The 27404-nt window shown below is 31.7% G+C and overlaps 2 protein-coding genes across 3 annotated transcripts in view; one reads left to right on the forward strand and one right to left on the reverse strand.

The window, feature by feature from the left end:
- The first annotated feature begins 3900 nt into the window (after window positions 1-3900).
- LOC143067134 (uncharacterized) lies at window positions 3901-22986 on the forward strand. The gene is made up of 10 exons (XM_076240189.1): window positions 3901-4073; window positions 7115-7232; window positions 9345-9434; window positions 10380-10552; window positions 12661-12724; window positions 14782-14865; window positions 15658-15897; window positions 17339-17395; window positions 20875-20983; window positions 21609-22986. Exons 3-10 carry the CDS (start codon window positions 9416-9418, stop codon window positions 21781-21783), a joined length of 921 nt encoding a protein of 306 aa, XP_076096304.1. The 5' UTR covers window positions 3901-4073; window positions 7115-7232; window positions 9345-9415; the 3' UTR covers window positions 21784-22986.
- Window positions 22957-27404, reverse strand: part of LOC143067132 (uncharacterized) — a 41771-nt gene continuing 37323 nt past the window's right edge. For both annotated transcript variants that reach the window (XM_076240188.1, XM_076240187.1), the window contains one exon: window positions 22957-25731. In XM_076240188.1, coding sequence (XP_076096303.1) covers window positions 25606-25731 — 126 coding nt within the window. In that variant the 3' untranslated portion in view covers window positions 22957-25605. The remainder of the gene's footprint in view (window positions 25732-27404) is intronic.

Raw genomic sequence — 27404 nt, forward strand, 5'->3', positions numbered from 1 at the left:
GTGCCTGTGCATCCCAACATAAATATACACACAAAAAAAAAACAATTTAAATGACCTAAGGTGGTATCCAACACTTTCACTAAAATTAATTTGGCTCGTTTAATTTTCATAAAATTTTGACAAAGTATTTTACTCTGACCCTTTAACCAAAATATATAAATTTCAAAAATTTTGAACCAACCATTTTATCAGAAAAATTACACTGGCTATACAGCAGATTGACACAACGTTAGTAAAACGTTTGGCTGATTTTACAGAGCTATCTCCCTGTAGTGTTAGATACCACCTTAACTCAATCAAAATATATATTTACACAAACAAGTGAAAATATACTGAACCGAATAAATTTAATCTATGAAACAATGTAAACACAAAATCTATAAAATAAGGGGTGAGATGACAAACAATATCAGAAAGACAGACATAACCATGGACAAAATAACGCCTAATAAAATAATGTATACAGGTAAATGAAAATAATGTTGTTGTAAGATATACAGTAAATAAATAAGTATAATGTAATTCATAAATACAGTAATCTCTATAGAGAAAATGAATGTGGATGTGTATTTATACATCCTAAATTTTACACAACCCAAATAAAACTCGTTTGAAAAGAATACAAATTTATTTATTTTTGAATTTGCTAATAACAAAATCGATATTTGTGCCAATGTAGACCGTATTCAAATATTTTATTAAAACATTGGTAAGATAACCTTTATGAATAAGTTTGTTCAAAAGTTCGATGAGTTTACACTGATCACATAGTGATTCCCGCGCTTTTAGTACACTATTACTGTAAAATGTAGGGTGAAATACCGTTGTTAATAAGTAAAAGCAATACTTTTTGCATTGTGATTGACTTATGATAACATTCCAGTGTTGTATCTACAATATCTATCACTTATAAAAAGAAATGCCGAAAGTACAAAAGGGACAATAAAAATGTCGTAAACCGAAGACAGGCTAACCCATAGCAAAAAGATTGGCATAGCATTAGTGCAATGATACAAATATTATCATTATGGAAAAACTACAATCCACGTTTTGTATTTATCGTTTTCTTAATATTTTTCAGCCATGCGTTGGAGATATAAGTATGGATTCTTATCTTATAAAACAACGTGCATCAGAGACATGTCAGAGACTAATTGATAACAACATCATTAATGGAACAGAATACACAGCTAAGGGAACTATTTACTCATCCTTAAGTATGTAGAAAAACTTTTAACTCTTTCATGTACAGATCAATTGTATATCAAAGTCATAGCCATTTCATTAGAGAATATCTCACTACGTGTAAAATAATTATGGAAATAAGTCCTAAATTTTCGTTCAAAGTCAGGTGTGTTAGTGTGTTTCCCTTTCCCGCGACTAATCACACATGGCAGACGGTCATTGCTCTGAAATAAACCAGTATGTGATTATTAGAGCAATCGTTAAAGGTAAAACAGTCCCTAAGCAAATGGCAAAATCAATAGCTCAAACACATCAAACGAATAGATAACAACTGTTATTTCCTGACTTGGTTCAGACCTTGTCTTTTGTAGAAATGGTGGCTGAAACCATGTTTGATAACCAGCTTAACCTCTCACGTGTATGATAGCCGCATAAAATTTTATAATATGGACAACTATGTGTGAACAAAGCAAACAGACATTATGGGTAAAAATGTCAAAAACAGGGGTACAGCAGCAATATAATCTTAATTACTATAAAACAAAAACATATATCAACTAACAAAAACAGTAAGGCAAAAACGATAGCAAAACATGAAAATGTACAACAGTACAATAACACAATTACTGTATGTAGAACTACCGAGCCACGTCAAATAGATACTGTCAAAAAATAGGCTAAACAGTTAAAGTAAAAATTTAAAAAGACAATAAAACAATTCTATAACACGTTATTACGAAGATGAACATTAGTATAATCTATACTTCAAGACCATATGATATCATTTGTTAAGTTGATATGGAATATTTATCAACAAAGTCTTGGTATCTTCCGATGAACCTTTTAAGAATAAAAGGACGAGGCGTTTTTAGCTCACCTGGCCCGAAGGGCCAAGTGAGCTTTTCCCATCACTTTGCGTCCGGCGTCCGGGGTCCGTCGTCGTTGTTTACTTTTACAAAAATCTTCTCCTCTGAAACTAGTAGGCCAAATTAAACCAAACTTGGCCACAATCATCATTGGGGTATCTAGTTTAAAAAATGTGTCCGGTGACCCGGCCAACCAACCAAGATGGCCGCCATGGCTAAAAATAGAACATAGGGGTAAAATGCAGTTTTTGGCTTATAACTCAAAAACCAAAGCATGTAGAGCAAATCTGACATGGTCTAAAATTGTTTATCAGGTCAACATCTATTTGCCCTGAAATTTTAAGATGAATCGGACAACCCGTTGTTGGGTTGCTGCCCCTAAATTGGTAATTTTAAGGAAATTTTACTGTTTTTGGTTATTATCTTGAATATTATTATAGATAGAGATAAACAGTAAACAGCAATAATGTTCAGCAAAGTAAGATTTACAAATAAGTCAACATGACCAAAATTGTCAGTTTAACCCTTAAGGAGTTATTGCCCTTTTGTAAATGTTTAAAATATATTTTCCACTGTTATTACTGGGCCAAGTTCATTATAGATAGAGATAATTGTAGCAAGTAGAATGTCTAGTAAAGTAAGATCTACAAACACATCATGATCACCAAAACACAATTTTGTCATGAATTTATCTGTGTCCAATGTTTAATATGCACATAGCCCAAGGTGAGCGACACATGCTATTGAGAGCCTCTAGTTTGATAAACACCTGTTTCATCATCTTTCTGCTCTGACACTGGTGGCGTTTACAAAGTCTAAGTAGCAGCAGCAAGCTCTTGAAAGAATTGGGAAATGTATATCCTATATGCAGATGAAGTTGGGTTGGTATATTGCTACTAAGGTGGGGGAAATTGATACATGTAATTTGAAATAATTTCGTATAACTGATAAAAAATTACTGTTAAAAAAAAAAAAAACTAATTATGTTTCCTTAAGATCTTGCCCCGAGCTGAGAGACAAGTTCTAATTAATTTTATACTTTTGGATTAACAATACCAATCAATATACTTGACAATTGATCCGTCAAATTAATTACCACGACGACAATTTTTTTTTAAAGAAAACACAAATAATTAATGATTTCAATACAAATTTATATCAAATCTATTAAAATTGAAAAAAAGTCCGGTTAACCGGTTACCGTTTTGGGGTATTCGGTATTCGGTCGTTCGAACGGTTAACCGTTGACAACACTAGTAATTTCAAAATTAAAATCGTCTGGTTTGTCATTGATTCTGGTACTGAGATGATTAATTATGCCATTCGTGACATTCTGAATTTTATTTCTGATACTTGAACCTTAGCAAATGAATTCAACTGTTTTGTCTGTCTTTCTGAACTCGACAATACATCAGGTTTTCAAGTATAGTGTTGACCAAATGAAAACAATATACAACTAAGGGACGACATCAAAAGATCGATGTAGGATAAAAAACTTAAATCAAATAGTTTGGGGGTGGGGGGGTCAACATTGCTGCAAGTTTTGTTAATCTAAAATCGATTTTACATATATCCATATAGGTAAATCAATTTTTCCCAAATTAAGTTAAGAAGGGGGGTAGGGGGGTCAGCGAAAAAACTATGTGAATTAAGTTTTTTATCCTACATTGAACTTTTGATGTCGTCCCTAAGAGGTTGTTTCAGTAACTCTCGCAATTCTTTATACGTTTCCAAATAGTACCTCTGCCAATAAAATGGGGGCTATATTGCATATCTTTTACGATTTTATTGATGATTACCTCAAATTTCATTCCGTCAAATAATACATACGATTTCATTTCAGACCACGGAGTATGTGAAGTTCTTTGTGAATCGGCTCCTGGGTATACAAGACCTGATTTGACAAGATTTGGATTGATCGAAAATGGTACACCATGTCCCGGAACCTTAGCTACAGCTGATGCTAATCAATATTCCCGACGCCCAGGCTTTTATTATGCTTGCTTAGAGGGTTATTGTCAGGTGATGTACTAGTATATCGTTTAGCGCTTTTTTTGGGGTATAAAGTAAATTTGAAATACGAAAATTAACAGTTTAAAAAATTAAAGATACCAAAATATAACGAAATTTAAAGCGTCAATTCATATATGTCGAAGTAATACGGCAAGAAAAATGTTTTAACAACTATCAATGCATCGAATACTCAACCACATCTACAATAGGAGACGATAAGCAGCTCCTTCGTTACTAGTTGCACACTCCAAAAGCCTTTAAACGAAAAGATGGGGATATGTCAACAATTTGTAGATGAGTATAATTACTCTAGTCTGATAAAACAAAAGTATTCGTTATAAACGTACCTACTATATGAACTTCATCTGGTAATCAATTTAACATGGACTGTTGAAAACACCAGATTCTTCTCAAATATTTCGGAAATACACGTCCCGATTAACTATTTGGATATGTTTAAAGCGAAACGTTTAAACAAATCTAAGCATTATAAACGAATTGTATGAATCCAACCTAAGGTGGTACATAACACTACAGGTTGCACTTCTGTAAATATTGACAATGCAATTTCCCATAGGAACGCCTGTTACGGCTAAAACTGTACCACTTTTACTATGAAGTTTTGAAAAAAAATCTTATCCTAGAAATGAAATTTCATATGCACTACAATATTTTTCAAAGGTCAAAATATAGGGCTGTGCGGCATATTTTCAACGTTTATATGCCCTGAACTTTTCAGAGTTTAAACTAACACTAATTTTCTTAACTACCCCTACCTCGAATGAAGGGTTACCACAGATTTCAATGTAAACAATATGTCCGTATATTTTTACTGGTAACATTCCCAAGATATGTCTCTATGAGATGGAACACAGAGAGCATAACTGGGAACCAGTATGTAAACAAAATCAATTTTCTATGAATATTCTAAATCTCCCCAAAAGAGGCGTGGTTTGAGAAACAGCTGTATTTACAAAGTGCAACCTATACAAACATTTATTCAAATAGAAAACTCTCTAAAATCAGTTTTTCTCACATTAATACTCATTTATCAGAATTATAGCCTGAAAGAAATCACTGTGTATACTCTAAGGTTTTTTTTACTGACATTTTATACCCCTCCCTTGTTTCAATTTTTAAAAGAATTTGAAAACAAGACTTTAATTATTGCCAGCTTACCCTTTTTGCATATTTTCTGATTTAAAATGCCTAGAACCTGTTTAAAACTGTTTTGATAACACATTGAAAGCATATCAGAATACCATAAATGTTATGTTTAGCAGTCAATCATTACAACATTCAAAATTATAAAATATCCAATCCTGCCTCTGTCTCCAGTCCACATCTTACTGTATGCCTATTTGTTAATCAAAGTTCACATTTTTTACCTCAAATGGTCAATTTAGAATTCTTGTCACAACAGTATCATCTGTAACCATATATCTGACACAATTTACATAATAAATATACTAGAAGTGTTCAAACAAAGCCATATTTGCAATAGTTGTATGTATGCAGGTACCAGTCTGAGACATAAATTCACTTAAAATGTTATAGAAATGACTGCTAACATCTCATTTGTGCATAACTTCCAAGCATAGTTATTGTTTTCTATATCAAGAACTTAAAAATCATAAAATCATAGCATTTACATGTTAAATTATCTGTTTTATGACACAGGGGGTGGGCAATTTTCTATGTTTTTTGCCCCTGGGGCCTTACATTTCCTAAATTATTCTGCTGTTTCTAGCAATTTGGAATATTTAATACATATTCAGGATAGAACACACTATTGTAAGTTTTGTTGGGATATTTTTGTATTTCTAGCTTGTATTTTTTATGCTGTCGTGACAAAAAAGCAGATTTAGGTGTTACGGCTTACTTTTGGGTAATCGACAGGACACAAACATCCCATAAATAATATTCAGGAAGGATCGATGAGTTTCAATGACTGCGAAGAGTAAATATAAACACTTCTTAACAATTTAACTTACAAATATGCAAATATTATGAATTAATTTTGTATTCAGGACTTTAAGTAAACTATGCATACTGTAAACTGTGAATTTATGCTGGGTCATCATATCTTAAGCCCAGGATTCTATCAATCTTCATGAAATATTTATAAAACTTCATATTTGAGTTAATTTCTTTAAAATCTGTGAGATAAAGCAAATTTGGTTAAATTCTGAATGTTCCCTTTTTTCACCCTATATAGGTTTCATTTCTGTAAATATTGACAATGCAATTTCCCATAGGAACTCCTTTTACGGCTAAAACTGTACCACTTTTACTATGAAGTTTTGAAAAAAAAATTATCATAGAAATGAAAGTTCATATGCACTACAATTTTTTTCAAAGGTCAAAATATAGGGCTGTGCGGCATATTTTCAACGTTTATATGCCCTGAACTTTTCAGAGTTTAAACTAACACTAATTTTCTTAACTACCCCTACCTCGAATGAAGGGTTACCACAGATTTCAATGTAAACAATATGCCCGTGTATTTTTACTGGTAACATTCCCAAGTTAGTCTCTATGAGATGGAACACAGAGAGCATAACTGGGAACCAATATGTAAACAAAATCAATTTTCTATGAATATTCTAAATCTCCCCAAAAGAGGCGTGGTTTGAGAAACAGCTGTATTTACAAAGTGCAACCTACAGGGAGACTCTGTAAAAATCTTTCCAACGTTTTTTTCACGTTCTATTGATAGGGAAATTATTATCATTTTTTATATTTTTGTCACTTGGTCAAAATAATTATTGTGTCAAATTTTAATGAAAATCAAAGAAGCTAAATTAAATTTAGTCAAGGTGTTTATTAACACCTTAACTTGATTTAATTGGAACCTGATTGGTAAGATCAGAAATTACAGAATTAGTAAAAGTAGCATGAAAGACCTTACTATAGGCTATTCTAATTATATTAAAATCATGTTACTTAGTTAAGAGACAAAACACTGAACCAGTATGAAAATGTATCATAAAATGGTAATGTAATTAAGAAGGAAAAAATTGTTTGATAATATTTTGTAACTGTTTTAGAGATTCGACTGCGCCAATACTCTGAATGCTGGTGTATTTGATGGATGCGGCGTGTGTAATGGTGACAATGGTGCATGTATTATCCGGGAAGGAATATTTACTGATGATGTAGCTCAATGTAAATATTACTACTTACTTGTTATTGGTAATATCTGTTCAAATAAAGGCAACAGTAGTATACCGCTGTTCAAACTCATAAATCCATGGACAAAAAACAAAATCGGGGTAACAAACTAAAACTGAGGGATACGCACTAAACATAAGAGGAGAACAACGACATAACACTACAATGTAACACACACAGAAACGGACCAAGCATCAGACAAAATCCCACGAGAATAACAAATATAACATCAAAACCAAATACATGAATTTGGGATAGACAAGTACCGTGATACGTCTTATCGCAATGTGAATTTACACTCAAAAATAAGAGAAAACAAACGACGTAACGTTAAAATGTAACACACACAGAAACGAACTATAATATAACAATGACCATATTCCTGACTTGGTACAGGACATTTTTAAAGGAAAAAATGGTGGGTTGAACCTGGTTTTGTGGCATGCCAAACCTCGCACTTTAATGGCAGTGTTAAATATAACATTGAAATGACAACATAATATTACAGGACTACAATACAAATAAATAGGAGAACGTATTAGAAAAAAAAACACATGATTAATGGATAACAAAAAGCATCAGGTTTAAAATTCAATACGCCAAAAACGCGCCTCGTCCACACAAGACTCACCAGTGACGCCCAGATATAAAAGATCGAAAGTGAAAAAAAGTACAAAGTTGTACAGCACTGAAGATCAAAAGTTGAAAAAGGTTGTGTCAAATACGGCTATGTTTTTAAGCTTGGGATAAGAACATCCTTATCATTTAGAACAATTAATGCTATTGCAAACAGTAAATTTTATTAAATGAATATAATAGATATACATAATGAAACTGAAGTATTAACTAATTACAGAAAACAAACACGAATACATAATGCAAAGACCAACACAGGATAGACACACCCGACTCAGTCCAGGCCTCAACGCAATAAATCATAAAAATGACGTCACATACGATAGTGAAAAAGCACAAAAATTACGTCACATTTGAATTTAAGAAATTTGAAAACAGATCATCAAAAAATGAAAAATGACGTCACATTTGAATGAATAAGATAGAATTAGGATTGATTTAAGATTATATTTGAACTAAATACTGATATTGCATTTAATAACAATGCACATTTTAATACTTATAAATAGCAAACTAAGGTTGCAATTAACTATTTATTATAAATCTATATCCGGTTTGTTTTGAATCTAACTTCAAACGTAAAATATCGTACTGATTACGTTGAACAAAATCAAATCTAAAAAATGAATGCGGTGATTAATTTTCTTTACCATAACACATAAATATAATAGAAAAGACGTTAACACATTTGACAAAATCCGATGAGAATTACAAATATAACATTAAACATTTAAACTAAATACATGAATTTGGGATAGACAAGTACCGTAACACGTCTTATAGTAATGCGAATTTTCACTCAGCAAAACAGTCACAATCGGGAATAAGTCACGTTTGGTAATTAAAAGATTAGACGACATAATGACAAACCACAATCTACCATGTGGCAAAAATGTCCTTAGCTAGTTTAGTTAAAGACACATCGTATGGATCCACCAATTCGTGATGGTGTCCATAAAATTTACGGAGTGTCAATTTTAATCTGTCCTCCTCATAACTTTGTTGGAGCAGTTTCTGCGTAAGGAGCACACTCCTGTATATGAAGTCCGTATAGTGTGACATATTAGATATTCAATATACGGATTGTGTGTTTCATATAAAAGAGATACTATATCTTAAGATCTTAGTGTTTCCATATTTCAAAAGTTAGAATGAAATCATAAGTAGACTTCGCGTTCCACTGAGGATCAAATCAGTCAACATGTACAATTCTTTACAGATAAGTGGTAACCTTTACCTCAGTCACTCTGTCCATAACCGTGGATATGTATGATAGTTCGTTTGACATTTGAGACATTTTCATATTTGTTGTTAAATTTTTGGGGAACAAAGTGAGATTCAGTCTTTTCAATGATAGGGTTTTATAGCAACCTAAGATAGACACATGCACATTTTTAATCCTCACGCACATTTCCTATACCTTTTTATATAATTTTGAAGTGGTTTTATGAAAATATATTTTTCATTAAGGGGTACAAAGGGATTGGACACAAATTCCTGTTGGTGCATATAACATAGAAATATCATTTGTTTGGAATGATATGAAGCAATATTACACAGGTAACAACTTAACTTAAGCACTGCATGATTAGTTTCAACTAACACATCTGGACACAAAACTCAAATATGTATGCTTTTTATGACGTTATTTGCGACGCAATAGTTCACTTGTCCATACATTATGACGTCTACTGACTCATTATCATCAGATGAGTCGATGATTATGTACATACCCAACTACAGAAATTTACACTTAAAAATTATCCACCTTATCAAAGTGTATTCACATAATCACCCAAAGTGCGCGAGATATCAACATGATAACAGATACATAAAAAGTCTCATTAACATGCCCTGAACAGAACACGAGATCCTTGAGTTGTCTTTCTAAGATACGATCAAAATCAATACTTTTGAAAAACAAAACTATGAAATATTGGAGAACAAAACGCCAAACTGGCATACATAGAACTGTGAATTACTAAAGACAATAGACTTTGAGAGTAACAACATAAGTTTAAACACGATTACACAATTAGATTAACTGAAAATGTTTATCTCAATCATGACATGAATCAGATTCAAAGTACCAATACTTACACAAAAGTTTTTTTTTTGTAATTAAAAAAGCCATGGGACTGATACCATTATAAACTTATGTGGAATACTTAGCATACATAGAGATGAAAATGTGTGGTATTTGCCTGTGAGATAAACTTCTATGATCGAATGAAAGACGAGTATTTAGACAACTGCAGGTCATCGTACGGCATTTTAACATTGGACAATTATCATACTTTATAAAGAGCTATAAAATACATAATTCAATGTAAAAAAATGCATTAGAGAAATCAAATCAACTAATTGGTTTGAAATAATTCAAAAGAGATAATCAAAAGCCTGTTCCGTAAAATTTCATATGATCATGGACTTTTTTCTTGAAGATAAAGGAAAACACAAATATTAAAAATATTTAATAGTGTAATGTTCTTTTCATTATTTCAGAAATTTTTACTAAAGAAGGAACACCAATTATAACAAGTAGCATAGCCGGTGATAGCAGAATATTTCAAACTGGAAATAGTCCTATTAGTTTTGGTGGAACTTTATGGCATAATGATGCTTTTGTTGCGATTATGCATGCCGAAGGGCCATTGACAGAGCCAGTGATAGTGAAGGTTGTAAATTGATAATTTGTTGTGTGACTTGTTCTCATATCAACATTTAAATGTTTGTTCTATTTGTAATTCATCAACATGTAAATGCTGTATTAAAGTCAAAAAGCGTGAGCTACTTAATTAGATACACTTTCATATATTCAATAATCTTGCTAACTGCAATGATGCATACATTTCCTGTGGGTTTTTTAAAATAAATATAGCACTAAGTGTTAACAGTTTTTTTACATGTAAAAGTAGTTTCATTTTGAACGATTCGATTTACTTAAAGAATTGAAGACTTAAAGATTAAAAGATACATCTTTACATCGCTTATTGGCTCTACTTTGCTTTCCAGTTAAAAAAAGAGAAAATTATCTAATGATGTCAACATTTATAAAATTTGTTAAATCAGGGTATAACTCTTAAAATTTAGAACAAAGAAATGAACAGTAAATATGCAAATTTTGTTATCCACCGAGAATACCAGTACGATGTCCCAAATTAGTTTCCTCATAAAAATCATTTAAATATGTTTTGATGTGTTACAATCTATAATCTACGTGACCTTAACCTTTAAGCAAGAGAAACATAGGTTAGCATGGGAAATAATTTTTCTTAAACTAATACATTTAGTAACAGTGACAATGACCTTTGACATGATGACCAGAAACTCAATACGCTTCTTTCGTTCCATTCATCTCGCATCTATCTAGATGAAATTCCAAACAAGCAATGATACCCAAATTACAATTCGGAAACCACTTAATTGAGACAAATGGACAGATACATATACCTAAAAAATAAACTTATCATAGATACAATGATTGAAATTTTGTATTCACACCAGACGCGCGTTTCGTTTTCAAAAGTCTCATCAGAGACGTTCGAATAAAAAATAAGTAAAAAGGCCAAATAAAATACAAAGTTGAAGAGCACTGAGGACCAAAAATCCCTAAAGGTTTTACCAAATACAGCTAAGTAATGATAAGTGGTATCTATATTGACTAGACAGAGATCAATATCATTTATAAAAGCTACTTTGACGTAACGCTATAATCATGTGTCTGACTATATCGAGAATTTATCTACATCATATTTGTAAAATTCGTTTGTTAAATTTTGTTGTTACTTGTTTGTATTCAAAATAATTATTAAAAATGTAAAAGAAGGGCGAAAGATACAAGAGGGACAGTCAAACTCATAGATCGAAAATAAACTGACAGCGACATGGCTAAAAATGATAAAGACAAGCAGACAAATAATAGTACACATGACGCAAAATAGAAAACTTAAGACTAAGCAATACCATAAAAGTATGGATTGTAGTTATTAATCATGACATAAATCTCGTAAAGGAACATGTTCATAGATTTGACTCAAATTCTCATATTTGATTTATTACCATGTAAAACATTTATCCAAATTATAAAAATTTTAAAATAAACAATATACCGTGAATGATCTCGATAAAATGTAGCTTCGTTTCGTGTATCTAGACGTCATCTAATAAACTGTCGAGTTGAGCTCGGATTGCCATATAAGGGATATAAACATAAATAGATATATAAATAGATATATCAGACTCATGGATTTGGATTTTTCTAGGTCTGTTTAATTTGATACTATAGATTATAGATATACGTTAATCATCGTTTTTACCTGTATAAGAATGATTTTTGTGGATCGAATCAGTCAATCAAATGATTGACCTTTGTTTCACTTTCAATGTTGGCATTCTTTTCCTTTAAATAATTGAAACACGCAAAATGCATGCAATACCAATATCTACCTAATGGCTTAAATTGAAGTTCACATGAATACGGATTAAATAAGGTCGAATTATTCACTTGCAAATGAATAATTCAACAACAATATTTCTTAGCATATTTTGACAAAATTGAACCAAACTGGCTGCTTAAAGCGCTATTATTTCACTATTTCACTTTCATTAATGATTGAACAAAAATATATTTTATATCTTATATTTTTTATATATCTCGTAGCCAGTGCCCCTTTAACGAACTTAACAAAACTAAAGGCGAAAGGAATAACACTTTCCAATAAAGTACATTATGTTGCTCCCCTGTATCTAAAAGATTAACTAGTCTTTTGTTTCTCATTTACAGGTGTACGGTATTGGATCAAACCGTAATACTGGAATGAAATATATTTATTCTGTTCCCACCGACAGTAAGTTGTGTTAATACATTTGCTTATGGATATATATTCTTCTAACAGTATATAATCTCATAGGTCGCTTTAATGAATGCTTGTCAATATCATAACAGATTAACACAGGGTTATTTTCATATCAGTTAATTGAAAAATATTAAAAGAAGTAGATGTGGTATGGCTGACAATTAGACAACTACCCGCCACAGTTCAAAATTAAGTTGATGGAATTTGTCTAGCATCATAACGTTTGGACGGTTAACACACACACTCACGATTCGATATAAAAACTAGATTAAGTTAGAATGTGTAATAATATGATTTACATAATTAGCAATTTTGAGTAAAATCAAAATTTGATATACTCTATTAATCAAAAGCATACAGAAGTTACATACATTATATAAGATACAAACAAATATGGATGCATTTATCTACTTCTATTTACACTCTTAATACTAGCAACGACGACAAAAATCTACGAAGTAATCTTTTATTTGTACGAATTTAACAGTTATTTGTTTTTTTTCTTTTTTATATATTATCTGATAAAAGACTTTTTGTATTTTCTGTGTAGGGTTGTTGATGTCATGTCAATACACTGTAGTAAACGTTTCTTGAAGATTCGCAATATAAATATTTGAAAATGAGCTAACATGTCTAACCCCGCCACATTTTGTATGTTTGTGCCTGTCCCAAGTCAGGAGCCTGTAATTCAGTGGTTGTCGTTTGTTTATGTGTTACATATTTTCGTTCATTTTTTGTACTTAAATAAGGCCGTTAGTTTTCTAGTTTGAATTGTTGTTTCTGTGTCATGTGGGTCTCTTTTGGAGAGTTGTCTCATTGGCAATCATACCACATCTTATAATTTTTTTATCGTAAAGTATATTATCGGCAAATACAAAATTTACTAGGAACGCAAACATTTGAAAGCCAGGGTTATCACAGTACTTTAGTACGGGAGAAGCTATATAACTAAAAGGGACACAGAAACATATGTAAATTTATATAATGTCAACTACCACAGGGAATTGAAACATGTTAACTATATCCATAATTTATCAACGAGGAATCCAAATAAGGGAAACAGTAATGTACTGCTGTTCAAAAGTCATAAAACTTAAAAATTCGGGTCACAAACAAAAACCAAGTGAAACACATCAGTTATGAAAGAAAAAAACGGATTAACAGAAACACTGAACCGCTACAAAAGCATGGAATGTTTTATGTTTTAAATCTTGTCAGTAACGATGCACTGACTAATGAGCTTACAATGTCCACGGTAACTTACAGCACAACAGCAGTTGAGTCGTCTCTATTAGAAAATGGAAAAAAATGTAAGTTTGATGCGCATGAAGGTCTATTTCTGAATATGCCATTATCAGTACCGACAAACTTGTGGAATAACATCGTTGTCAATATAATGGAATTATATGCGACTGTCATACAAGTGAGGGGTTTAGCTAGCTATAAAACCAAATTCAATCAACCTTTTTCTACTGAAAAGAAAATCCTGTACCAAGTCAGGAATATGACAGTTGATATCCATTCGTTGATGTGTTTGAGCTTTCGCTTTTGCTATTTGACTACAAACTTCCCGTTTTAAATAATCTGCAGAGTACGATATTTTACTATTTACAATTGTTTACCCAGAAAACTTCAATTTTTTTTATTAATCTCCTTAATACATTTATATAGCTTATTCAGTTCTGAACATGTTTTGGAATTCATTTTCGTGGGTTGACCAAATTAGTATGAAAGTAAGAGTTCTTGTTGGTTATAGATCACTGATGTTAGTACAATCATATTTGTAATTTTTTGTTGAAAAACATATCGTTTCATATTGTTAAGACGCAAGTAAAAACGGTACTACTATAAATAAGAAAAGGTCAAGCACATCAGAATCAATGTAACAGTGTTTGTTACTGTTTATTGTCGTGTTCAATGAAACGCCAATAGTTTGTTTGATGCAAAGACAAGCAGTTGGTCTTTATATTCCAACACCAGTGAAAATCAAATGTCTCTTTAAAACTAAACAGGCAAGCAAACTTATTGATCATGTTAATTATTTACAGTTGACTCATGTTCAGGGACCTGTGAGAATGGTGGCATGTGGAATACAGATATATGTGCCTGCAATTGTCTAAGTGGATATTATGGTATGGCATATTTATACGGAAATGTTAATTTACTGTATGTCTTTCTAATATACACATATAATAAATTCATTGTTAAATGCAAAAGTGAGAGCCAAACACAATGATAGGTCGCACACACAACGATGTCAACTCATTACAGCGTAGATCAGTCCATTTTATTATAAAATGTTTGCCTATCAAACTAAAATAAACAGAAAAAAAGGTTAATTTTTTTTTTAAAGAATGTCAACACATTAGGATTTATATAATCAAACAAACAATATGTTAGACAATATATGATATACAAAAGAATTTAGATGGTTCTAAGCAAACAAGTCGTATACATTTTCAAAAAAGTAAGTAATTAAATGTTGAAGCCGAATTTTTATCCTTTATGTTTCTTATTATCATTCAAACTTTCTTAATTGAAGTAAAAGGTTTTCGTCAATAGATTAGAAAGAAACAGTTCCATTTCAATTGAATATGGCAAATGCTCTGCAAACGCAAATTCTGCCTGCCAAAAAAACTGATATTGCATATATATGAAAACATGACTCACATCATTTGTACTAGAAAAGCTATACAGTAACAGGGAACTTAACACATGGCGTTTAGTTGGCTCATATTGTAGTGACTTAAATTGTATTCTAAAAAATCTGAAAGGGATTGTATATAATTCTAAAGCATATTTCTATTGTATTGGCTATTATTTTCCACGAGAAAATGTATTTTGTATTATTGTCAAAGTAACTAAGAAAAACTAGGCTATATATTTTACTACACTAAAATTAGTTTTTGAATATCATAAAACAGGGATTCTATGCAACAGTCAATGTTCTACGCTATGTAATAATGGAGCAGCCGTGAATGAATCAAACTGTGAATGTATATGCAATGAAAAACAGAACGGAACCAAATGTGATTGTATATATCCCTTTACTGGAGGATACTGTGATACGTGTGCATTTGTAACTTGTGAAAATGGTGGTATATTCAATGCCACATCATGTGGATGCGCATGTTTAGATGATAATGATGACCCTCAATGTAAAGGTGAGTAAAACATCATGATGTTATTAAACATTGAAATGTTATACAATAGAAAGATGTGGTATGATTATCAATGAAACAACTATTCACCAAAGTGCTAATAAAGTGGATGTATGCATTTATAGCAACTTTACGACAAAAGAGATGATTTCAGCTTTCCAATTGTGAACTTTCCGTTTCTTAGTAGCAACATTCCAGAAGCACCTGCATACGGTGTAAATATCTCCCAATTGATACGATATTCCCGTGCTTGCATATCATATCATGATTTCCTTGATAGAGGGTTGCTGCTCACAAGTAAGCTATTAAACCAAGAGTTCCAAATGGTGAAGCTGAAATCATCACTTTGTAAATTTTACGGACGCCATCACGAGTTGGTTGACCGTTATGGAATAACCGTTTCACAAATGATATTGGATATGTTCCTTACGTCGTAACTACAACCCCTTTCCTTTCATGAATGTGAACTATCGAATTAGACTATTTACCGGATTTGTAATCACATAAGCAACACGACGGGTGCCACATGTGGAGCAGGATCTGCTTACCGTTCCGGAGCACCTGAGATTACCCCTAGATTTTGGTGGGGTTCGTGTTGTTTATTCTTTAGTTTTCTATGTTCTGTCATGTGTACTATTGTTTGTCTGTTTGTCTTTTTCATGTTTAGCCATGGCGTTGTCAGTTTATTTCCGATTTATGAGTTTGACTGTCCCTCTGGTATCTTTCGTCCCTCTTTTTTAATATGTTAAGGAGAGAGTATGATTAGCTCCATCTTGAATATGATCTCACACATTTTCAGCTAACAACACTTACGAATTACAAATAGAGTAAGAATATAGCTAATGTGCTGCAAAGTAAAATGGATTTCATTAGATGTATAACTTTTTTTATTAGTCGTTATTGGCTTTGAACTAGCTGTCAGCAACTGTGCAAACTTTCATATATGTACTAAGTGTTGTTTTGTTGTTGGGATGTACAAGTAACCGACCAAGTCCACTCTTTGCTTTTTGTTTGATATGATTCTATTTGTATCCATTGATGAGTTAAGCCATATTCTGTCCCAAATCAGGAGCCTGTAATTTAGTGGTTGTCGTTTGTTGCTGTGTTTCATATTTGTTTTTCGTTTATTATTTTGCACATAAATTGGACCGTTAGTTTTCTCGTTTGAATTGCTTTACATCTGTCATTTCGGTGCCCTTTATATGAGATGATGCGCTATTGTCTTTTCTCATTGTTGAACTTCGTACGGTGACCTTTAGTTGTTAATAACTCTTTCGTCTGATCTCTTATGTAAAGTAACTCATTGCCAATCATACCACATTTTCTATTTATATGCAAGTGCTAACACGACTAATTCCCGTAAGTAATTATCAAGAATAATGTATCAGAATTCTGATTTTTCTTACACACTTCACTACACGTACTGTTCTTTTGTTATTTTTAGTTGATCAGTCAACTACTGCTGTTTCAAGCACTATAACTCCAAATGGTTCCAATTCCGGTGAGTATAATGGGATATGCAGCTTATTCAGTCGTCATAAATAAAAGCAACAGTGGTTAGGTTTCTTAAATGAGTTTATCAACTGATTTTCAAATCTGATAAGTCTGATCAATATAACAAACAACAAGAGTGCACACGCTAAAACGCATCGCCTGCTTTAATGAATTCATGTTGACAGTTTGTAAAATTAACATGTTACTAGAAGTTTCACATAGACTTCACTTTGTCAATAACCCGTGAAAATGAAGTCACGAATTGATGAACCATGCCAGACAGACATGAATATCAAACAATCTTTTCATTCACTAAATATAGTGGTATAATCACATTTGGCACATACTTACAGCTTTTCGTCCAATCAAATTGCTTGTAAGCCCCTCGCTCTTAATTTCATAGTTTATACCTTTCCGTATACTAACCGACACATAGAAAAACCTGACAAACCAAACAAACTACAAAATCTCAACATTGACCAATGAACTACGAAATTGAGATTAAGGTAATATGATTCCTGTCAGAGAGACATCTAATCCTTACAATAGTTGAATACACCAAATATAGTTCAACAATTGTTTATATAGTAACTGATAAACTGACATAACCACAAAAACCTATCATCGACCCATGAACCGTGAAATGAGGTCGAGGACACTGGACATATAACAGATGGAAACTTCGCAACATAAGGTATCCGCATACAAGTTGTGAAGTATCCGGATCTTCTAGTTTCTGAAATATAAAGCTTTAAACAAATAATTTACGCTGTCGCAGCATTGCTCAAATCTGAATGGAGCGAAACTGGGTGCGTAGACATGATATGCATGCATCGTTGCAAAGGTACTCCACACTCAGGAGCAGAGCACAATCAGTAAAAATTTGATATCAGATGATTAAAATGGTATCTAAAGTTCTAACACTGTAGAAACATGCTTCTAGTGAGTACATTCATCGACCAATTCGTGATGGTGATTGTAAGAATTATGCAGTGCCGATTGAAGGTGTCTTTCCTCCTCGTTACTCTGTTGGAGCAGTGTTTAAGGAGTACACCTCTGGTAATGAAGTCTTTGAAGGAATGAAGAATAGCCTGTACATGTACAAGTGAAACGTATATATATTATATTTTAAAATATGTAAACGCTGTACGATAAAACATACAGCTGCTTTCGAGAAATGGTCATAATAAGAATAATAACAAGAACTATCTTTAAAAACGATATCCGACGTATTCAAATTTGAGTACATGTTTAAACTGTCATTTCGATAACCTTCAGAAGCACAAAGATACCATTTAAATAACGTTTTCTCTGTTTGTGCTCAGTATTCTCGGTCCTCGTATCTTTCTGTTTACATTCACCAAAACCCCGCGGAAATCGCACATGCGTAGGTGCGTTCTAAAAGTCATGTACGTTCGTACAACAAAGTTTATATTAAAAATTACATAATTGTCCCAAATAAACAGCTGTCACGGATGCAAAGAGCTATTGGAGAAACAATTATTTTAATAAAAATATAAATCTTTGTAAGATCTACTTCAAATATTTATAGTTTTTCACTTGCTTTCCATCACGATATAATTAACGAGACGTTTTTTCAAACACAACCAAATCACCCACCATGACAGCATTTTGTCCAATCACAGAAAGGATTTTCGAGCAAGCGTATTCTGTTGCCATAGTTAAGCGTCCTTAAGTTCAAGGGCACAAACCGAAACTATACCGACTACGTCGGAAAAAGAATTTATTCATGACCATCATCAGATGTTTTTCGTCGTTGAGTTGTTTTCCTTAACAATACCTCGCATGCCATTTTATTCGTGTAAACAACAATACACATCTTCGCATTATTAACGGACACAATCATTCATTTAATTTATAATATAGTGACTTTTCAATTAAACAGCAGCCATAATATGTCTATTTTTTCTATTCAGTGTGAACTTGCATATCTTAAATAAATTACTTTCAACCCCTTCATATATCAGATACGCAGACATCAATTTCCTACCTATTAACTTTCTAAAATTTTGCGATGTTCATTTTCACTTCGACAGTGGACACATGCTTTTTATTCGGCCTTTCACATGACACATGTGCCTTACAGACAGTTACACCTTATAAGATTTTTCTATTGTATTAAAACACATAACATGTTCAAATACTAATATTAAGATCAATAGAACATATGTTTAACTCCGCCATATCATACATGTGCTTGTTCCAAGTACATCAGAAGCGCTCAAACTTTAATTTGTTAAGCCACAGTTGTAAATACACGTGAGGGGCTTAAACAGCATAAAACCTAAAAATGGATATCGAAATGAATCTATGGTCAACTTTATCGGAGCGAGTTTTGTAATCTAAATTTCTAAACAATTTCTTAATTCATCAACGGCGATTTTTAAAAGTGTATGCTATACATCATGGCAGTACAGAAGCACGTCAGTCAGTACATGAGCTTTTGGTTTCAAATATCGTATGCGTTTCAATTGTTTTGATTATTCTATTTTTTACGCGTCAGAGATATACATTTTTTACAATAACGGACAATATACTTTACTGTTTCTTAAAGGGCTTCTGGTTCATAATGAAGGTGCGTTTTTAGATCAAAGCTAGTACAAACCGATTCAAGTGATAAAAGATTAATAAATACCTTTTATTAAACATTGATGTTAGATGAACCATCACGCAGCACAAAGCAGTTTCATTGCATCAATTAACCGAATTATAGAAAAGAGTAAATAAACAAATAACAATAACAAAGGCATCAGGTTTGTAAAATACCGAACTCCAAGGAAAATTCAAAAAGCTAAAACACATCAAACGAATGCAAAATAACTGTCATGTTCCTTGATACATGCATTTTTTTATGTAGAAAATGATTGATTAATCCTGGTTTTATAGCTAGCTTAACCTTATACTTGAACATAATGCTGAGCAACGATAATTTGGCTGTAAAGTACTGTAAAATCAGAAGCAGCTTCATATTTAGACAGACAAAAGGGAATAGAATTGTCTACTACCATTCCTTCTTGTCGAGTACAAGATAATGAAACTGCTAACCAAAATCTGTAGCAAAAATCAGATCATTTGGGGTGCTTCAGGACCAGAGTGGTCACTTTTCCCTCGACCAAGCCACATTCTAAAATCAATGTTTTTCGTGGTTTTTATTCGATAAAGCTTTTGATTTTTACTTTTGACCAAATGAATCGCCTCTTTTAGAAGCCTGAGGCTATTAAATTCTGATAGAGTCCGGCTTGTAATAGGGAAAAACGACATTATAATTACAAACCTTTTTGAGTACTTTATATTAGTTTTTTTTTTTTATGTTCTTCTCCGCAACAAGTGACCAACTAAAAATATGTAGATCCAACATGTTCAAGATTTATAGTCAGTAGTTTTCGAGGCTATTTTTATGCGAGTTATAATATATATGGCTGACTTATCACGATCAGTGTTTCAGTATAGAACTGTATATTACAGGGGACTCTGATATGATTATGGTTATTGCGGTTATAGGAGTGGCAGTGATCATACTGATATTTTTTATAGGATCGTGGTGTATCATGTTTACTTTCTGTAAGAAAAAAATGTAAGTGTATTTATATTTGTACAAACAATCTGCATTTGAACAAGAAATCTAAAATGTACAATTATTTTTATCATAGATATAGGAAAATGTGGTATGAGTGCCAATGAGACAACTCTCCATCCAAATAACAATTTATAAAAGTAAACCATTATAGGTCAAGGTACTGCCTTCAACACGGAGTCTTGGCTTACATCGAACAGAAAGCTATAAAGGGGCCCAACAATAACTAATGTAAAACCATTCATACCCACATTGAATTGAAACCAGTTTTTCTCCTTTTTTTTTAATTTGCCCGAAATAATATCACGTTATTTACATTATCACATGATCGACAATAATAAGATGCCAGGGGTATAATTTGGTACAAAACGCTTAATGCATACAAATATGATATAATACACCAGGGACTTTCTATACTAACTATAGAAAGTCCACGACTACACCTAGCTTCTAAATAACCGCCTCATGTCGATCAATACGATCAGTGAAACTGCTTTTTGGTCAAATATTTACACAGTAACAGTACTTTGCATGTAATCAAAGTAAAGTGTCCCTGTAAAATGAAAATTCCCAATATTTAATAAATACAGCAGCAGCTTAAAATTCTTCCCGTTTTTACTTTCAGATATTGTGAAGTCTCCAACAAAGGTTGTGGTGTCTCAAACAGATATTGTGTTGTCTCCAACACATGTCGTGTTTGTTGTGTTCACCCCAAGATAAATTGTATTGTCTCCAACAGATGTACAGATCAAACTGTCTTTACAAAAAACAGTTCCAGTGAAATGATAACTAAATGTTAATGTTTACATATTCATATATCTAATTAATTAAATCATGGCTTGCAGTGTATATAACTTGAAGGTATACTACTTACATTATTATCATTAATAGGCATATATTTAAGACGCTGATATCTGGGACAACTATAATGTCTCCAATGACAGATAGAAAGGAATTTCTATACAAAATATTGTTATTTCTGTCCAAATAGTGTGTTAGTGTGTATATTAGGTTTTTTTATTATTTTGTGCTATTCTTCTTAGAGTGAAAGTTATTTTTACCTTTTTTTGGAAAGATCTTTTTATAAAACATATTGGAGTAAAGCCTTTGTAATTTCATATTTTCATTAAATATGTATAATATATAAATATATATTACGACAGCAGATTAAAACTGACAAGGAAAGGTAACACCAGGCCACCGAAAGCTTTATTATTGTTAAGCCTAGGCCATTTGCTGTCACGATATATCAGTAGCACGAGTTTGAATCCCGGCAAGAAGAACAAAGAAAATAGCAAAAGCAAATTTACAGATCTAACATTGTTGGGTTGATGTTTAGACGAATTATATGTATATATATATATATGGTCAAATGTTATTTAAAACAAAACTGTCAGTGCAATATAGGTTTATAAAATAGACATGCAGCAGTCAGCAACTGCGAGTACTCTCTGATCTGTAATCAGTGTCTTTTTGGTGGTTATGTTTATGTACAATGCCACATCCACTCGTGTTTTTGTTTGATATATTTTTGCTTTGTATCAATCTGAGGAGTTACGCTCTTTTCAACTGATTTTTATAGTATGTTCTATAATATAGTACTGTAACACCACTTTCCAGGATAAAGATGAAGGTTTGTTACTAGCTAGTTTAACCATGCCACATTCTGTTTGTGCCTATCCCAAGTTAGGAGCCTGTAATTCAGTGGTTGTCGTTTAATGCTGTGTACCATATTTGTTTTTTAATTCATTATTTAAACAGGCCATTAATTTTCTCATTTGTATTGTTTTGCAGTGATCATTTATCATTTCTAGGCCTTTTATAGCTAATTATGTTGTATTGGTTGTCATAATTGTTGCAGGACGTACAGTGACCTTTAGTGGTAAATTCTGTGTCATTTGGTCTCTGGTGTAGAGTTGTCTCATTGACAATCATACCACATCTTCTGTTTATATTATAAAATAAGACATATATATATTTAAATGTTTTATGTACATACTCATTCAACAAATTCAATCATTTATTCTTCTTTTACAAAAACAAACAAAAATAATGAGATAATGATTAAATACAAATGAAGTGCACCTTTATAGATCTAGACACTTAAATAAAGACATTTTTTATGTTGTGTTATCTTAATATTTATAATACTGTAAATTCAGAAATTATTGTGATGTTTTTAATATTGCGAAAAATGTGACAGGATTATAATTGCAATAATTTAAACTTGCATTTTGAAATTTTTTATATGAATTAAACAGGATTTTTCTCCATATCACAACCATAAAATCACATTGTAGTCTAAAATGACAAAATCGCAATAATAAATGCATGCAATTATTTCTGATTTACAGTATACAAGTCAACACTATTTTAGATATTTTTTTTATAAAGGGCATGGTATGATACTTTAGTTTCTATATGTTTTGAATTTTGTCTTGCATATTTGATTTAGGCTCCAAACTTCTTGTGTTTAGTACAACAGTGGACAAGCTGTCAAAAGAGACATATTTTGACATCTTGACATTAATATTTTGGTATGAACTTAAGCTTTACCCAAAAAGATATTCTGATACTATTGTGAGTAATATATCTTTTTAGCTTAATACTTTAAAAAGTTACAAATTTTGCAAATCAGGGGCCAAATAATGTCCTTAATCATACCTCTCCTTATCAACGACCACTAGATTTATTATAGATTTTAGGCATAACATAACAATTTTACAGGTGTCATCTACTGGCATAACTCCCAGAATGATTGGTAAGGTTAAAGCTGTACAAATGGTTTAAAAGACACTTATAACTATTAAAGAGGAAAGATCAACATTTGAATTTGTTTATTTTTAGTAATTTATATGTATGACTCTCTATGTTACTCATAACTGTGATGGTCATGATGAAGTGCAATTGTTTGATACATCCAGAAGTGCATTTTAAAGCATGTTTAAGTGGGACTGTGACATAGGACCATCATAATTCATAGCAGACCATCACACTTCAGTGTCCCCATCACAACTCACAGTCCTTTGTTTATGAAATATGTAATTTTGCTTTTACTTCAATGTGTAAAAGAAATATAAAAAGTGCTTGCGTGAGGTAAATATGAAATATGAAATATTGAAAAATAATTAATATATCAATAAAACATTGTATTGCTGTTCTTCATCTTAAATATTAAAGAAGGTTACAGCAAAAAAAATAGATACTTCTTTGATTATACAAATTGAGACCACTCTCAGTTTCTACCAAAGCAGAAGTCTTTGGTATTCAATGAACTGATGAATGATCTGTCCTGTTACTTTGTATGTAATCAAATTCTCATTGTACAAAAGTCACAGAAATTTCTTACTTTAATCACTACTTGACCTATTGTGAGGACCAGGATGAAACATTTTTAAATTGTCAAATCTCAGCAATAAGTCAAAATATAGTCATTACTGAAAATGAAAACTTCCAATAACCATCATGTGAATCATTTTAAAAATAGTCACAATTCAATAGAAATCATTACAAACCATTTTGTAAATCCTGATCATTTTTTCTCTAAACTAATTGTTGACAATAATGTATCTTTTTACATAGAGTTCAATCATATACACAAGTTTATAAAATTACAAATTTCAAAGCACTGTCAATGCTGAGAGCCAGCCAATCTGATATGATAAACAGAAGCACATCCATACATGTAAATCATGACAAGAAATAATTTCTGAACAAATATTTCAACTAATGCATTTGTTGAAGGCTTTTTTACTAAGTTATCTGAAAGGATATGCTTGGAACTTTGCTTTAAGGTCTCCTACTTAGCAGAATTTTGTTATTTACATATAGCATTACCAAGTCAAGAACAATTGTAAATGTTATCTGTTGATAATTTTGGGTAACTAAGATTGAATTGTCTCTGTTTGTTTATTTGAAAAATGACTTTGAAATCAATTTTCATATCAATACTTATGCTGTGTTTCTATTCAATTACTTCCATCACTGATAAAAATACTGTTATAACTTCTAATCAACTGAGCAAAAATGAAATATTAACTTTATAATTTCAAATCATAGTGTTTTTCACTTGTATTGGAGCTATAATTTAGTGATTTGGCCGCACCAGTTAAATGACATCTCCTATATTGAAGGGCATGATTTTTTTCCAGACATTTTTTTCTCCAACTTTCTCAATGAAAAAACATAATTTTATTTATTAATATACAAAAAACAATTTGTGTTTTTTTTCACAAATTTTTTAAAGGAAAGAAATGATTTTTTTTATCATTTTCTTTAACACTTATTCTTTTTTCAAAATATTTAGAATCTACAATGTTAAATTAATTTTTTTAAAGAAACATCCCCTCAAAAAGGTTTAATGTGTGTTGGCTTAATACAATTGAACAATTCAGCTACACTTCACCTTTAAGTATTCTGCCAATCATTTAAACATCTCCCTTTGTCAGATTATTTGACTTTAAACAGATTGGTTGGCTCCAAATATTAATTCCAGAATAGTGTGAATGGTTTTACCAATTCAACCATTATCTGGTCCAATTAAAACTGTTACTGAAGAGACCTCTCAGTTGATTGGCCAGCACAATCTATACACAATCTGTAGTGTTCTTCCATTGGTTGTATCACAGAGCCATATTTCTGCCTTCTACACTGATACCTACTGCCCTCTGAGCTTTCCCGTGTTTCTTTTTATCAGCAAAAGCACGGACATGTTTTTCATATCTGGAAATATCCTTCTTACCTCTGGACTGAAAATATATAAATAATAACATCTCAAATATTTTGTTATTTACTTTCATCGTTATGAGGTGTATGCTGTTAATATATTATTATTCTTGTGGTAATAAATAAAACATGAAATGATGTTTTCAACAAAGTAAAAATTTTCTTGCAGGCAGAACTGTCAAAACTCCTCAGGCTTTTAATATGATATGCCAGACACCTATTATATGATGTCATATGAAAAGCATCTACTTGTGGTATATCATAAAGTGTTATATTATATGACTTTTTCAACAGTCAACCAATGAAATCCCTTCTGCAAGACTCTTGAGATTTATATATGAGACAATATCTGAAAAAGTCTAATTTCCATGTCCCGCACTTCACCAGCAATTATTTTTTTATTCAACCATCTTTTTTGAAAATTTTAAGTTTTAGTATAAACTAAATTATATAATGCACCATGGCCTGCCAATTAAACACTCATTCTTATATTTCTTCCAATAAAATATTGTAATTTAAATGTTCAACACCCCCTAAAATCATGTTGTCCCCTGTGTTTTTTTGAAAACTAAATCATTCAAATAATATCCAAATTAATTAAACAGGCGTCCGATTCTCACATATATGATATATTATTTAATAAACTTGCCCCTAATTTGTCTTTTTATATTATAACTATAGCATGTAATAAAATTTTGCAAATTTTAAGAGAAAAAAAATTTGTCCCCAGGGGTGATTTCCCTCCTGTTACCACTGGGTTTTTTTTACCTGTGGAAACGTTTACAAGATCAAGAGTTATTTTCCCATTATGTATTGTGAAGAGCATCAGTCCCTGAATGTATTAGTACAAAGAAATAGTGGCCAGGTTTGAAAATTCAAGCCCATCCAAGGTAAGAATTTATAGAAAAATACTTATTGGTGTTCTATCCTGTTATAGCCTTTTTTACACTTTCTGAGAATATTTTTAAGTGTGCACCACAACATTAAGTGTGTTTTTATATCATCTTTTTAAAAGTTATATGTCACAGGAAATACACTTACATTTAATGTGATAAAAAGGACAAAAACTATCGCGTAATTCCTTTCTGTTACGTTCTGTCATGTTACCTGATCAAAAGTAACAGCATAACCATCATCAGTAACAGGAAGGATGTTCAAGACAATTTCACTGAAGAATCGAACAGTTAATCTACTATATGCCAACCATTTCATTTAATATAAGTTATCACCCCCATATCAAATAAATTTCAAAATAATATACAGTATATTGAATAAAAAATAGGTTTTTTGCTTTTGATAACAGCAGAGAACATTGTGCAATTCTAGTATATTAGATAGTAACAGAAAGGAATTTATTTTAGAATTTTTCATCACCTGGGCAGATGTTTCATCTTGCAAATACAGTTTCAAAGGATAAATGACATTGTTTGCTGTTATCTTCCAATTGTGACCAATCTAAAATGATTTATTTTTCTTAAACTTTAAAATAAAGCAGAAAAATCCTTTCTGTTACCAACTCTGCCCTGTTACCGTTGTCCTGTTACTCAAGATTCTTTCATGTTACCGACATATCTGACTATATTTAAGTATATTTCTAAACCTTTTGTATTGCAAATGCTAAAATCAATAATTGGCATTTGATAAACTATTGAAGGATATACTAGTAAACCACAAATTGTGTCTTAAACTTATTCCT

The sequence above is a fragment of the Mytilus galloprovincialis genome, chromosome 3 (assembly GCF_965363235.1).
Source record: "Mytilus galloprovincialis chromosome 3, xbMytGall1.hap1.1, whole genome shotgun sequence".
Lineage (NCBI taxonomy): Eukaryota > Metazoa > Mollusca > Bivalvia > Mytilida > Mytilidae > Mytilus > Mytilus galloprovincialis.